At 44.0% G+C, this 15,525-nt stretch overlaps 1 protein-coding gene across 3 annotated transcripts in view; it reads right to left on the bottom strand.

The window, feature by feature from the left end:
* Positions 1-1,572: 1,572 nt before the first annotated feature.
* LOC110501679 (exportin-4) overlaps positions 1,573-15,525 on the bottom strand; it is a 56,708-nt gene continuing 42,755 nt past the window's right edge. Inside the window, exons 13-22 of one of the 3 annotated variants that reach the window (XM_021579408.2) lie at positions 15,096-15,273; positions 13,354-13,513; positions 9,617-9,786; positions 9,257-9,431; positions 5,633-5,926; positions 5,287-5,476; positions 3,845-3,966; positions 3,477-3,725; positions 3,278-3,370; positions 1,573-3,150 (exon numbers count right to left, since the gene is read on the bottom strand). In XM_021579408.2, coding sequence (XP_021435083.1) covers positions 2,953-3,150; positions 3,278-3,370; positions 3,477-3,725; positions 3,845-3,966; positions 5,287-5,476; positions 5,633-5,926; positions 9,257-9,431; positions 9,617-9,786; positions 13,354-13,513; positions 15,096-15,273 — 1,829 coding nt within the window. In that variant the 3' untranslated portion in view covers positions 1,573-2,952. Of the gene's footprint in view, positions 3,151-3,277; positions 3,371-3,476; positions 3,726-3,844; positions 3,979-5,286; positions 5,477-5,632; positions 5,927-9,256; positions 9,432-9,616; positions 9,787-13,353; positions 13,514-15,095; positions 15,274-15,525 lie in introns of all 3 variants that reach the window. The other 2 variants (XM_021579407.2, XM_021579409.2) reach the window with 2 other exon arrangements.

The following is a 15,525-nucleotide window of genomic DNA, read 5'->3' as shown; positions in this document are numbered from 1 at the left end:
TTTGGGTTCCATGTTAGAATTAATTATTTGCAAACAGGGACAGTTTCGTTGCAAACAAGACACACTGATTTGGTCTTGGAGATAAGATGAACACAGGCATATCCATGTTGATTCTTAGCCTGTAATTTGTGTGGTATTAAAGTGTAAAATGACTAGAATTGCATGAAATGTTAAGCATTTTTCCCCCATTACTCGTCTGTCCATTGTGGTCTGTGAACCAACAACCTTCTGGCCCACAGCGCTATCAAAATTCCTGCGTTGCCATGTAATGTTTACTGGATGAAGAGTTTCTAAAACTTCATAAGGCTCTGGTCTGTCCAAGAAGTGAGGATAAATGGTAGGCATGTTCTCTATCCACTTAATAATTGTTTAATATATAGGGGAAGGTCACTTAAGAGTTCAGGGAGGATTAGGTTAAATATATTTTGCTGAACGGAGGGCCATACGTTTTAATTTCAGGGAGGTCTGATTTTTTTCCATGTAACAATAACTAACTTTCACTTTAAATGAGTAGTTCTCTATTTTACAACTTGATGTTAGATGGTCCCTCCCCCTGAGAAACTGTAATCCATGGTTCAGTTATCTTTAAACAGCCACTACAAACTAAAGCTAACATTAGCCACCACCTGCTAACAATCAATGGAAGTGATAATGTTCAAATCACTGAAAATCCATTCAAACAAACTCGTATTTGGTTTGATGTTACTTAAGGTGATTTGGAGACTTTTAAAAAAACACTAGCTTGTGTTGTGGTGGCTAAAGTTAGCTGAAGTTTGTAGTGGCTGTTTAAAGAAAACTGAACAATGGATTATGGTTTCTCCTGGCCCATAGACTACTTTCAGGGTGAGGAACCATCTAACATCGTTTTAAAATCGTGAACTACACCTTTAACACGTGCAGACGGGCACTGGTACTGATGATTGTCAGTGTGCTTGTAAAACATTTTTTTGGGATACTACTTATACGTTTCACATTATAACCATATTAGAAATCCCAATGCATTTCAGGGGCCATATACTTTAATGGGGAAAACTCTGGTCATCACTAGTCTGTTGGAAGATGGAAATGCAATTTAAACTATAAAACATGCAGACTGGTCTGGAATGGTGTGCTTGTATACAGCTTACATTTTTTTGGTATAAAGCTACATAAGTATTTGGATTCACCACTTGTGTTGAACTGTTAAGGTACAAACTCCAAACCAACTTTGACATGTATAAAACTAACAACTTGCATTGCTTGTCAAAAGATTTGATCCCATTATTGAACTATAACTTTCAAATTAGCATAGAAGCTCCAGACTTCAAAGGCTACATTTGTATTCACCATTGACTGTTCTGAAGCATTTCAGCTACAAAGACCACCAATGTTCACATGTGCAGACTGACTCAACTTAATGGCTTCACAGGTGTTTTACCATTCCTACTTCAAACTAGAACGCGTGTTGTTTCCCCATTCATTTCAATGGCAGAATGCAAGCTTCATTCCTACCATTTCACAACCATAAACACTTCAACACTAGCAAGCACACCACATTTACTTCAGTAAATGTCATTTTCTGAAAATCATTTCTAAATTTCAACTATTTTTATTTCAGAGATATTGAAAGCACTTTTGGGTTTTATGTTTACAAGAATGATCAAAACTGGATGTGGAACTTGTTTGCATATTCTGTAGAACAGGACATTGAGATATACATTTGTTTTTATACAGAAGAAGAAAAACAGCTCCATATTTTATATAATAAGTTTATGTACACTTTTACATTTCAATACAATTCAGTCAGGCATTCCAAAATAACCAGGGTAGTGGTTTAAACAGAGGAAGGGCAATGAGTCCACCTCAAATGCCATGGTTACAACAAGTGGCTCTGTTCCTTTTTTGGTTTGTTATTGCTTCCATTCAGTGTGTTTTGAAATGGAGATAGTGGCTGTGACATAGAAAAATATAACTAGAGAGAAGATTGCTAAACGTCAGGGGCCCAAACTTCCTAAGGCCTCCAATTTTCTGGATATCGGCTGTGGGCAGTCAGGACTGAGACAAAAGGGTGGCATAGAATAAAATTACAATCTAGAACAATAAAGAAATCAAAATCCAAAGTTTTCAAACTTGCCCCCTTTTTCTTCAAGTGATCATAACCATAAAAATTCAGCTCCTCTGCCATCTTATAAAAACCTTTCAGTCATTGTTTTAAAATTTCCCCCACTTTTTTTGGAAAACATATATACACACTTGATGAGGACGAAGTGAATCGTTTTTTTGTCATCGGCCCTCCAGTTAACAGGTTCAGCAACCTGAAGGTGGTGGGATCTAGCCTCTCATGGTCATGGAGATGTGTGTGTGTGTGCTTCCACTGTGTTTTTGGTGTGTGTGACAGGCACAGTTGTTGCTGTAAGACACCTCTCAGCTTGGCCACACAGACACACTGGAGACGACACACGACACAAACAAGAAAACCAAGGCACTCTGGGAGGGGAGAGAGGGTATGGGCATGGGGAGAAAGGGAGGGGCATAGCGTTCTCAGAACAGATTGGCCCCTCCTCCTGTGTTCATCCCAACCCTCCCACTGGCAAACGTAAACAATGATTGGATGATGGGACAGAGGGGTACAGCGGGCAAGTCCATCCCTCTCTGACCCCCCCCACCACCAAATCGTAATCCCCGAAGCCACTGTACGTTTGTGCTGGGGGCCTTTGAGGAAAAAAGAGAGGTTAGGGGGAGGAGCGGGTGTGAACCTGCCCAAACCACACCCTAGTCCAGTCCACACCACAGCTCCCGTCAGTGTCTCAACCTCACCTATTTTTTTCCACACAGTCTAACAGTGCAGCTCATCAGCTCAGTCTGTCTGTCTGTCTTCTCAATGGTTTGGCTTGGTCAGATGTGGTCAAGGTAGGTAGGTAGATCTGTGAGCGGGTTGGATATAGAGGGGCTAGGAAGGAGGGGAGCTAATAGTTATTTGACACAAAGTAGCCCCCCTACATTGGACACAAACTCCTCCAGACTCTTGAGGAAGGCCACCTTCTGCTTGCGGTCCATGCTGGGCGGCGTGCTGCTGGCTGTCAGCTTGTTGAAGGCGTCGGCCAGTCTCTGGTAGATGACGGCGTCTCGCTGGGTGGCGAGCAGAGACTCCACCAGCTCCTGGTACTCCGCCTGGAGAGAGAATAGGAAATTACATAATCATATGAGGCCGACAGGAGGTACAACGTCCAGATCACCAGAGCCAATAAAAAGAATGAGATAGATGTGTGCAGGAAGTTTAAAAACAAAGGATACTCACTTGATGCAGGCACACTAGTGTATAGAGAGCTTCTCCCGCTGCCACTGTGATCTCTGTGTTGTGTTTCTGCAGTACCAGCATGTCAAACACCAACTGGAGAGGGAGAGATTTTCCATTACAAAACATTTCCTCTTTTTGAGTATAATGGAATGAAGTAGACCTTGTAGTTAGGAGGAAATCCCAGGAGGGGGTGTCTCACCTTGAGGAAGTGGCGTGTGGCGATGAAGAGGGGCGTGTCTTTCTCCTGGGTCTTGGCACACTGCTCGGCCAGGGGAGACAGAGCCTCCAGACACAGCTGGCTGACCTCTGAACTCATGGATGTCATGCCCAGCTCTAGGGAGTACATGAGACTCTTAAACAGCTCCTCTGGTAACTGGGGGATCTTCTCAGGGAAGATCTCACAGATGAACGTGATAAGCTTGTAATACTGGTTACACAGAGACGGGAACTGAAAACAGACAAACCAGTTTAACAACATTTTGTAGTACAGTGACAATGTACATCAGTGATTACTCGGAGGAAGGAAGAAGCATTGTTTAACAATTGAGAATGGGCCCTGGGTCTTACCTTGAGTAGGTCCTGAGACATGAGAGGCAGAATAATGTTGACTCCAAACAGAACTACGTCTGCAGCTGACACCGACCGACCTGCCGCTCCCGAACTCTGCTCCTGCCCCCGGAAAACCTCATCTGTTCCACCATCAACACACACACAAACCAGAGGATTCTGTAAGTTGACTATAGCTCAGCCTTCAACACCATAGCACCCGCCAAGCTCATCATCAAGCTCAGGGCCTGAAATCCACCCTATGCAACTGGGTCCTGGACTTCCTGATGGGCTGCCCCCCAGGTGGTGAATGTAGGAAACAACACCTCCACTTCACTTATCCTCAACACGGGCCCGACAAGGGTGCGTGCTCAGCCCCCTTCTGTACTCCCTGTTCACTCTTGACTGCGTGGCCACACACGCCTCCAACTCAAATCATCAAGTTTGCAGACGACAACAGTAGTACGCCTGATTACCAACAATGACGAGACAGCCTACAGGGAGGCAGAGTGGTGCCAGGAAAACAACCTCTCCCTCAATGTCAAAACAAAGGAGCTGATCGTGGACTTCAGGAAAAAGCAGCGTGAGCACATCCCTATAAACATCGACAGGACCGCAGTGGAGAAGGTGGAAAGCTTCAAGTTCCTCGGTGTATACGTCACTGACAATCTGAAATGGTCCACCCACACAGACAATGTGGTGAAGAAGACGCAACAATGCCTACGGCTTAGCCACTAAGACCCTCAGCAACTTTTGCAGATGCACAATTGAGAGCATCCTGTTGGGCTGCATCACCGCCTGGTATTTTCAACTGTGCCGCCCACAACCGCAGGGCTCTCCAGAGGGTGGTGCGGTCTGCCCACCGCATCACCGGAGGCACACTGCCTGCCCTCCAGGACACCTACAGGAAGGCCAAAAAGATCATCAAGGACAACAACCACCTGAGACACGGCCTATTTACCCCGCTAACATCCAGAAGGCGAGGTCAGTACAGGTGCATCAAAGCTGGGACTGAGAGACTGAAAAACAGCTATCAGCCATCAGACTGTTAAATAGCCACCACTAGCTGGCTACCACCCGGTTGGTTACTCAGCCCTGCACCTTATAGGCTGCTGCTCTATGAACTTATGGCCACTTTAATAATGGAACACTAGTCACTTTAAAGTTGACATACTGCTTTACTCATCTCATATGGATATACTGTATTTTGTCAATGCCACTTCAACATTGCTTGTCCTAATTTATATATTTCTTAATTCCATTATTTTACTTTTAGATTTGTGTGTATTGTTATATATTAATGCACTGCCTAAGAGCTAGGAACACCCGCAATAACATCTGATAAATATGTGTATGTGATCAATACCATTTGATAAGTATTGAAAACTAACTAGGAACTTAAAGTATCATACATAAATGCAGACTAATGTCATTGGGGATGGTGGAGATGTACACACACCCACCGTCCACACCTGTGTCTGAGAAGTCAATGAACTCCTTAGAGAGCAGGTTGGTGAGCAGCTCCATGATGAGCAGCAGGTCCTGGTACTGGTCCTCCTCAGCAGCCACATCAGCCCTCTTCCTGCCCAGGTTGTTCTTAGAGTAGACCTGCAGCAGCGTCAGGCACACCTCGTACAGCTTCATAGACTTAGACTGGGGGTCAGAGAGGGAGAAGAGGTGGCTGTTAACTCTTTCCAGTGGAAGCCCCATATCCGATTACATTACTCTACACATAATACAAGTGTAGGGATTTGTAATTCTAAGTGTGTAGTTATTATTAAAGCGATTAAGTGTTTTTGCTATCTTCACCTCTCCAAGGTAGCAGATCTGTTTGTGGGCGACCTCCACGAACACCTCAATGATGAGGTTGATCGTCTCGGGCGTGTTGCGGTACACCTCCATCAGGCCGATGCAACTGGACAGGAAGTCCATGAGGAAGCTGAAGAGAGACGCCACGTTGTCGATCTGCGTTGCCTCGGCGATGCCACATAGAGCCTCCAGGGTGGCAACGATCTCCCGCTTCACACTCTCCTCCTGACAGATCTGAGGAAAGTTCTCCTGGTTGATCAGGTTGAGGAAGCGCTGCTGGAGGGGGTGCAGCACCTGGAGGAAGAGAAAGGAAGGGAGGAAGGAAGGAAGGGAGAGAGAGGTGATCAATCAACATTTGTCACAAAGTGTTTTACAGTAACCTGGCCCAAACCCCCAAAGAAGGAGAGCAGGGAAGAAGAGACAAAGATCAGCTGCAGGCTATTTTCATTCCCACCTCTTCTTGAATGGGCTACTGTACTGTACACACTAGTCACAGCAGCTGGAAGGCAAGACAGCTGCCGTCTCATTCATGGATCTCTACTAATGGCTTTGGAGTCGTCTTGCATTACTATAGAATGGCCTTCAAGATCATTATGAGGATCATTATCAAACATAGACTCTAGGGAGGTCTAATGGTTTTGGCTAAATCATTTGGCGTCGCCGTATGTTACTGCTGAAGTCTATAGGGAGAGTGGTTAAACAGAATCACCATAGTAGGGAAAATAGATTTGATCGCACAACTTGTTACCAACTAAAGTCTATGGGAAAGAGAGCCTATATAGAGGAAATCTGAAGGGACATGACACTTGAGAGCTTTAAGTTATAGCTCCATTTCTCTGGGTCCTTGGAAAGGCGTGTGTGCGCAAGTTAGTTCCATTCAGGGATTCAGAGTGTAGGGGTGTGACGTTTAAACGAATTTGGGATCGGTAACGCTTAGAAGAAATAAATGATGATTTGCCACAGATAGTCGTTAAAAGTTGTAAAAATGGAAGAGAGTGAGACAGGGAAGCGGCAGCTGCAAAGATCTGTATGGCAGTACTTTGAGAAGTTAAATGAGAAGGTGATGAAATGCAAACTTTGCGAAGTAGAATTGAGCTACAGCAGCAGTACAGGTGCAATGCTGAAAGAAGCACCGTGAGAGCCAAACCATTTCTGTCAGAAGTGCGATTATGGGCAGATCATCAACGGATCATCAACATCAATTATGGAGGAATCATCAACTAGATTTAGCCGAGGGCCAATTTTTTATTGAGCGGATGGTCAGGGGGCCAGAACATACAGTTGAAGTCGGAAGTTCACATACACTTAGGTTGGAGTCATTAAAACTCGTTTTTCAACCACTCCACAAATTTCTTGTTAACAAACTATAGTTTTTGCAAGTCCGTTAGGACATCTACTTTGTGCATGACACAAGTCATTTATCCAACAATTGTTGACAGATTATTTCACTTATAATTCACTGTATCACAATTCCAATGGGTCAGAAGTCAACATACACTAAGTTGACTGTGTCTTTAAACAGCTTGGAAAATTCCAGAAAATTATGTCTTTAGAAGCTTCTGATAGGCTAATTGACATCCCTTGAGTCTATTGGAGGTGTACCTGTGGATGTATTTCAAGGCCTACCTTCAAACTCAGTGCCTGACATCATGGGAAAATCAAAAGAAAATCAGTCAAGGCAAGTATGGTTCATCCTTCGGAGCATTTTCCAAACACCTGGAGGTACCATGTTCATCTGTACAAACAATAGTACGCAAGTATAAACACCATGGGACCATGCAGCCTTCATACCGCTCAGGAAGGAGACATATTCTGTCTCCGAGAGATGAACTTACTTTGGTGTGAAAAGTGCAAATCAATCCCAGAACAACAGCAAAGGACCCTGTGAAGATGGAAACAGGTACAAAAGTATCTATATCCACAGTAAAGTCCTATATCGACATTACCTGAAAGGCCGCTCAGCAAGGAAGAAGCCACTGCTCCAAAACCGCCATAAACAAGCCACACTACGGTTTGCAACTGCACATGGGGACAAAGATCGTACTTTTTGGAGAAATGTCCTCTGGTCTGATGAAACAAAAATAGAACTGTTTGGTCATAATGACCATCGTTATGTTTGGGGGAGGCTTGCAAGCCGAAGAACACCATCCCAACCGTGAAGCAAAAGGATGGCAACATCATGTTGTGGGGGTGCTTTACTGCAGGAGGGACTGGTGCACTTCACAAAATAGATGGCATCGTGAGGTAGGAAAATTATGTGAATATATTGAAGCAACATCTTAAGACCTCAGTCAGGAAGTTAAAGCTTGGTTGCAAATGGGTCTTCCAAATGGACAATGACCCCAAGCATACTTCCAAAATTGTGGCAAAATAGCTTAAGGACAACAAAGTCAAGGTATTGGAGTGGCCATCACAAAGCCCTGACCTCAATCCTATAGAAAATTTGTGAGCAGAACTGAAAAGGCGTGTGCGAGCAAGGAGGCCGACAAACCTGACTCAGTTACGCCAGCTCTGTCAGGAGGAATGGGCCAAAATTCACCCAACTTATTGTAGGAACCTTGTGGAAGGCTAGCTGAAACGTTTGACCCAAGTTAAACAATTTAAAGGCAATGCTACCAAATACTAATTGAGTGTATGTAAACTACTGACCCACTGGGAATGTGATGAAAGAAATAAAAGTTGAAATAAATCACTACTATTATTCTGACATTTCACATTCTTAAAATAAAAGTGGTGATCCTAACTGACCTTAGACAGGACATTTTTACAAGGATTAAATGTCAGGAATTGTGAAAAACTGAGTTTAAATGTATTTGGCTAAGGTGTATGTACATTTCCGACTAGCTGTAATTACAAATTGACCGCAAGAAGCCCAAACAGAGATGAATTTCAAACCTTGCTTACATTTGTATACAATCACATATCTCTTATGTGTGGGAATACTTTTGAACAGATTTCCAAAATGTAAAAAAAAAATCGCTTTGATTTGCTGGTGTTTTTAGTCTATGTAAAAAAAAAAAAACATTTGCGGGCTAAGAAAACATGGGGGGCCAAATGAAACCACTCGCGGGCCAAATTCGTCCCGCGGGCCACCAGTTGGGGAACCTTGCCTTAATGGCATATCTAGAACCAGAATACAAGATGCCATGTGGAAAAACAGACGGCCCTGATGAAGAAATATTAAAATGATTGCTCTGCAAGCGTGAGCTCTCAAACACGACACATAGCGTTAACAACAGATTGTTGGACGTCTATGAACACACTGTCATACATTACTGCAACAATTGATGAGATGTGGGACATGAAGTACGTACTGACAAGATGGAAGCACACAGCAGTACCTAAAACATCATTAGTTAATACCATCGTTGCTGACTGGGTGGGTGGGTGACAGCAGTAAGGTGAGCACTGTTTGGTAGGGTTTCCAAGAGTTACCATGGACACAAAATCCAAATTGGCAGATTGTAAAAATTCATGAAAACAATTTGTATTTTTGGTCTTAATTTAAATGTAAGGTTAGGCTTAAGGTTATCAGTATGGTTAGGTTTAAAATCACATTTTAATAAGATACATTTTAGAAATAGGCAGGTTCTGTGTTCTTTGGGGTTCTATAGGATTCCCTACCTCGGTCCAGTATTGCTGCTTGGTGTCTGAGTCCATGTGTGCGAAGCCCCCTAGAACCAGGGCCTTCATCAGGGTCCTTTGTACTGAGCTGGACAGCAGGTCCAGGGGAGGGCTGCGGCTGGCAAACTGCTTTGCCAAGTTCCACCAGTTCTCACACTGCACCACTATGTTAGCCCTGAGAGAGGAGGGATGGAGAAAGGTTTGTTGGCATGTGATAATCATTGGCGAGATACATTTTCTCATCTACTATCACTCCACCACAAGGGGTAGTTGTTTCAAGCACCAACGTTTAGGCACATTTGCTAACTAGATGTGTGTGTGTGCATTGTTCAAGTTGGGATACATAAGTCAGTGTCGGACCTCTCCCTCTTCTCCACCAGACAGACCAGTAGCTCCACCGTGTCGTTAGCCAGTTCAGGTTCAGAGCTCCACACAGACAGGTTGTTGATCACTTTCTCCAGCAGGTATCCCACAATCCACTGGGCCCCCTCCGTGTCGGCCCCGAACGCAGTGCTCAGTGGTATACTGATCTGAAGGAGGAATGAAAAGAGTGAGAAAGATAGGTGTGAAATGGTTTGAGGCATAGATGAAAATCACTGCAACACTTGAACAGATCACATCATAAATAGCCATGGCAGCTGATGTCAGTCAACTGTCTGTACGGTCCAGTCCAGTGGTATACTGCACTGCTCCACACCATGCCATGACCCACAGCAAACCCGGTTTTACAAGACACACTTACAGAGAGTACACTGGTGTTAAGGTGAAATTACACTGGTGGTGTAAACATAACAGAACTCTACAAGGAGGCCTTTACAGGGATACTTTAAGAACACTTAAAAGAGCTCTCAGAGCGTAGCTACTGTAGACAGTGATGGACAATCCCTGGCATTTTTACCTCAAGTGTCCAGTGGCCGCCTCCTCATCAGTTAATGTCACAAAGACTATTTATGAAGTCATCTGTCAAATCCATGCCAAGTCCATTACCATGCCAGTGTTATATTTCAACTTTGTTTAACTAGGCAAGTCAGTATAGACTTGTTCAGGGTCAGAATGACAGGCCCTATAACATGGTGCGGCAGGTAGTCTAGTGGTTAGAGCGTTGGGCCAGTAAACGGAAGGTTGCTCGACCTTGTCAGCTTTGGGATTCGATCGAGCAACCTTCCGTTTACTGGCCCAACGCTCTAACCACTAGGCTACCTGCCGCACCATGTTATAGGGCCTTCACACTCAGAGGGTTGGAGTGAGAAGTGTTATTATGGATGACCACATTAAGACAAATCAGACAGTGGTGTCTGGTGTATGAACGTTTCAACAAAATTGTGATCTTTAACGTTAAGAGAAAAAAAAAACTACCTGAAGATACACTACCGTCCAAAGGTTTGGGGACACTTAGAAATGTCCTTGTTGTTTTAAGAAAAGCTATTTTTTTGTCCATTAAAATAACATCAAATTGATCAGAAACAGTGTAGATGTTAATGTTGTTAATGTTGTAAATGACTATTGTAGCTGGAAACGGCAGATTTTTTATGGAATATCTACATTGGCGTACAGAGGTCATTTATCAGCAACCATCACTCCTGTGTTCCAATGCCACGTTGTGTTAGCTAATCAAAGTTTATAATTTGAAAAGGCTAATTGATCATTAGAAAACCCTTTTGCAATTATGTTAACACAGCTGAAAACTGTTGTTCTGATTAAAGAAGCAATAAAACTGGCCTTCTTTAGACTAGTTGAGTATCTGGAGCATCAGCATTTGTGGGTTCGATTACAGGCACAAAATGGCCAGAAACAAAGAACTTTCTTCTGAAACTCGTCAGACTATTCTTGTTCTGAGAAATGAAGGCTATTCCATGCGATAAATTGCCAAGAAACTGAAGATCTCGTACAACGCTGTGTACTACTCCCTTCACAGAACAGTGCAAACTGGCTCTAACCAGAATATAAAGAGTGGGAGGCCCCGGTGCACAACTGAGCAAGAGGACAAGTACATTAGAGGGTCTAGTTTGAGAAACAGACGCTTCACAAGTCCTCAACTGGCAGCTTCATTAAATAGTACCCTCAAAACACCAGTCTCAACGTCAACAGTGAGGAGGCGACTCCGGGATTCTGGCCTTCTAGGCAGAGTTGCAAAGAAAAAGCCATATCTCAGACTGGCCAATAAAAATAAATGATTAAGATGGGCAAAAGAACACAGACACTAGACGGAGCAAGATTGGAAAAAAGTGTTATGGACAGACCAATCTAAGTTTGAGGTGTTCGGATCACAAAGAAGAACATTCGTGAGACGCAGAAAAAATTAAAAGATACAGGAGGACTGCTTGACGCCATCTGTCAAGAATGGTGGAGGCAATATGATGGTCTGGGTGTGATTTGGTGGTGGTAAAGTGCGAGATTTGTACAGTGTTAAAGGGATCTTGAAGAAGGAATGCTATCACTCCATTTTGCAACACCATACCCTGTGGACAGCGCTTAATTGGAGCCAATTTCCTCCTACAACAGGACAATAACCCAAAGCACAGCTCCAAACTATGCAATAACTATTTAAGGAAGAAGCAGTCAGCTGGTATTCTGTCTATAAGGGAGTGGCCAGCACAATCACCGGATCTCAACCATATTGAGCAGTTGTCGGAGCAGCTTGACCGTATGGTACGTAAGAAGTGCCCATCAAGCCAATCCAACTTGTGGGAGGTGCTTCGGGAAGCATGGGGTGAAATCTCTTCAGATTACCTACACAAATTGTCAAATAGAATTCCAAAAGGTCTGCAAGGCTGTAATTGCTTCAAATGGAAGATTATTTGATGAAAGCAAAGTTTGAAGGACACAATTATTACTAATTAAAAAATATTTATAACCTTGTCAGTCTTGACTATTTCCTAATAATTTTGCACCTCATTTCATGTATGTTTTCATGAAAAACAAAGACATGTCTAAGTGACCCCAAACTTTAACGGTAGAGTATATCTTTTTTTATTACAAAATGTAAAATCACAAAACTACCACTAACAGGTACCGATCCTCATCATAAAGTGAAAATAAAAAGGTTACAAAAACCTAATGAAACAATCCTGTAACGTTAGGAGGAAAAAGCGACTTTTTAAAATTGATTTAACTAGGCAAGTCAGTTAAGAACAAATTCTTATTTACAATGACTGCCTACTACACCGGCCAAACCCGGACAACGCTGTGCCAATTGCGTGCCGCCCTATGGGACTCCCAATCACGGCCGGTTGAGGTAATGCTTGGATTCGAACCAGGGTGTCTGTAGAGATGCCTCTAGCAATGAGAATTTACCACAAGCTGTAGAAACATTTCAAGGATGATCAATGGAAACAGGATGCACTGGAGCTCAATTTCGAGTCTCATAGCAAAGGGTCTGAATACTTATATAAATAAGATGTTTTTAACTTTTTATAAATTTGCAAACATTTCTAAACCTGTTTTCACTGTCATTAAGGATTGTTTGTAGATTGAGGGGGGAAAAAACTATTTAGGCTGTAACGTAACAAAATGTGGATAAAGTTAACAGGTCTGAATACTTCCCGACAGCACTGTATTTATCATCTCATCTGATTACATAGTATCACTGTCTTGACTGCCTAAAACTGAGATAAGGAGCTAGCTAATGTTAGCTAGGGTGATTGAGACTACATAACTTTCTCCCCTTCCGAATCCTACAGTGAATAACAACAAATCCATTCAAATTATTACTACCTGTTGGCTCTTGGTGTTGTAGCCGGTCCTTCTCATTTAACTTTTTAACATTTTTAATTCCATCTTCCATTGATTAGCCTAGAAATATCCTAATAACTTGCCACTTGGAGGATCTAGCTCTATGACTGTAGCCTAGTGCCGGTTTGATGACTTGTGATTGGACGACAACAAGCTACACGCGCTACACTCCTGAAAAGAACCAGCAGCATAAATAATGTATTCTGTCAGCGGGAAGCGCGATATAGACCATCTGCATTGTGAATTCACATGGAACTGTGTGAATTTGTCTTATTGTTTTAACGGAAAACCGTAAAAAAATGGCAGCTTAAACATTAAGATTTTTTTCTCCATTTGTCACATCCCTAGTCTGGTGGTAGTTGTACCTGTCCGTAGAGTTTCTCATCCACCAGTAGGTAAGTCTTAGCCCAGCGTTTGAGGAACCAGACAATGTCCTTCCCCATCTGAGGGCTGAGCAGCTCTGTCAGACTGGCCCTGGTGGCCCTGGACTCTACCTCTGACGTCCTCAACACCGCTGACAACAACCTGAGAGAGGGGACAGGGAGAGTGAAGGAATGATAGAGGTTAAAGAGAAAGAAATGGCAAAAGAGAGAGAAGGAAAAAAGGAGAGTGTGATAGCAAGGGAAGTGAGAGGAGGAAAAAGAGGTGGATGAATTGTAATAAGAAGCCAAGGCCAGGATGAGCAAGAGGAGGGAAGGGGAAGAACAAAAGAAAGAGGTAGGGATTTAGTCTGTTCATTTCAGTAACTCTGACAACAAATGACCACGTTGACCCACACGTGACAAAGTCCAGAGAGATAGAGGGCTTAGTGCAGCTTAGTGTTCCGTATGTAAGAGATGGGCCTCAGTACGTGCCCACGCAGCATGACAGTGCACTGTTTCACATTGTTTGCAAAAACAAAAGCCCATTGACATTAACAGAGCCGGGGTCGCACAGTGTTATTAGGAAATCTGATGCCCGGCCTCTTGCCTTTCCATTCCTCTGTGCCCCCTTGCCCCCACAAAGAACAATCCAGAACCCACTATCACGACCCCCACCACCTCAAATTCCCTATATGATTGCCCATGTACCCCCGACACCAAAAGCACGCGTGCAGACACGCACACACTACCCCAGCCCCCTACTAGTCTTAGCAGCACCTGGCCATGCCTTAAATTAATGTTGGGGAGTGGTGGTCTGGGGCTGGGAGGGCTGGTGCTGCTCTAAGGCTGGCTAGGCCGCCATCATGTGTGTGTCCAAGATCCTGTGTGTGTGTGTGTGTGTGTGTGTGTGTGTGTGTGTGTGTGTGTGTGTGTGTGTGTGTGTGTGTGTGTGTGTGTGTGAGAGAGGCTAGCATGGCTCGGTCTGTACCAGGGCATTCCCCCTCTGTGGCGCTGGCACCACACCCCCAGGGGGCCACTCCCAAAAGGGTGTGGCCACACCCACGGGTGGCTCATTGGCCCTGCACTGTACGTAATATTCCCCCTACCATTGTACTGTACTGGTGGTGAGAGGAACCAATACCTAGATCTGTTGCCGCTTAAAAAGCCTTCTGTTGGCTTCAATGGACAGTTTCTGTGCCAGATGGCTTGTGTAGTGATATGTGGACCTTTGTGCCCCGTCTGGAAAATACTATAAGGGAAAGGCTGCTGCCATGCCACGGGACAGTAGGTTTTTACAAGGCACACTCCGGACAGACAGCGCACTGGTGTGAACGTGACAGAGCACTACAACCAGTTAACAAGTACACCACTTAGAGCTCAGCTTCTGTAAACAGTGGGGGGAGCTGTTCATTAGATCACTGACTGGGACAGTGATGGGACACTGTCCAAGCTGTTCATTAGATCACTGACTGGGACAGTGATGGGAGACTGTCCAAGCTGTTCATTAGATCACTGACAGACAGTGATGGGAGACTGTCCAAGCTGTTCATTAGATCACTGACTGAGACAGTGCGTTTTAGACCCATTAGTTGATGGATTTATAGCGGAGATGAGCAACTCTGGTCCACTGACGAGGGCCTGAGTGTCTGTTGGTTTTAGTCATTCCTTTCAAACCAGCCATCCAATTTAGATCTGGGAATTTGATACGAAACTAGGTGTTTGCAATTAAGTAGTCCCTCCCTTACCTGATGACGGAGTCTGTCCTGTTGCATCCTGGGATAGAGGAGGCCTTCTCTCCAGGAGAGCCCAGTATCTGCAAGGTGGTGTTGATGTCTACCTCAGTAGAGTGGTTGATAGAATACTCCATCACCTCAGCCGGGATCAGAGGAGTCTCACCCTGAGGGTCATCTGCCAGGAGGTAGCCTGGAACACACAAATCACTTGCATTCACAATTACAACTAGGACCAGCCAGAAACAATCCATTATGGAGGCACTTAATAAGAAAACGTTGTCAAACAGAGCAAACATCAAACTCTGAGCACACTAAGAGAGAACCAACTAGGGGCGCAAATTGAGTTATGCACTGAAGGGGAATTCTGTAGCCAATGGGAATGCTAAAATGTACTATACAGCAAAGCAGTTGGTTCGTGGAGGGCCAGGCCACCAGTTGTGCA

Source organism: Oncorhynchus mykiss, chromosome 22 (genome assembly GCF_013265735.2).
Source record: "Oncorhynchus mykiss isolate Arlee chromosome 22, USDA_OmykA_1.1, whole genome shotgun sequence".
In the NCBI taxonomy this organism is placed as follows: domain Eukaryota; kingdom Metazoa; phylum Chordata; class Actinopteri; order Salmoniformes; family Salmonidae; genus Oncorhynchus; species Oncorhynchus mykiss.
This window is presented reverse-complemented; position numbering and strand designations above follow the sequence as displayed.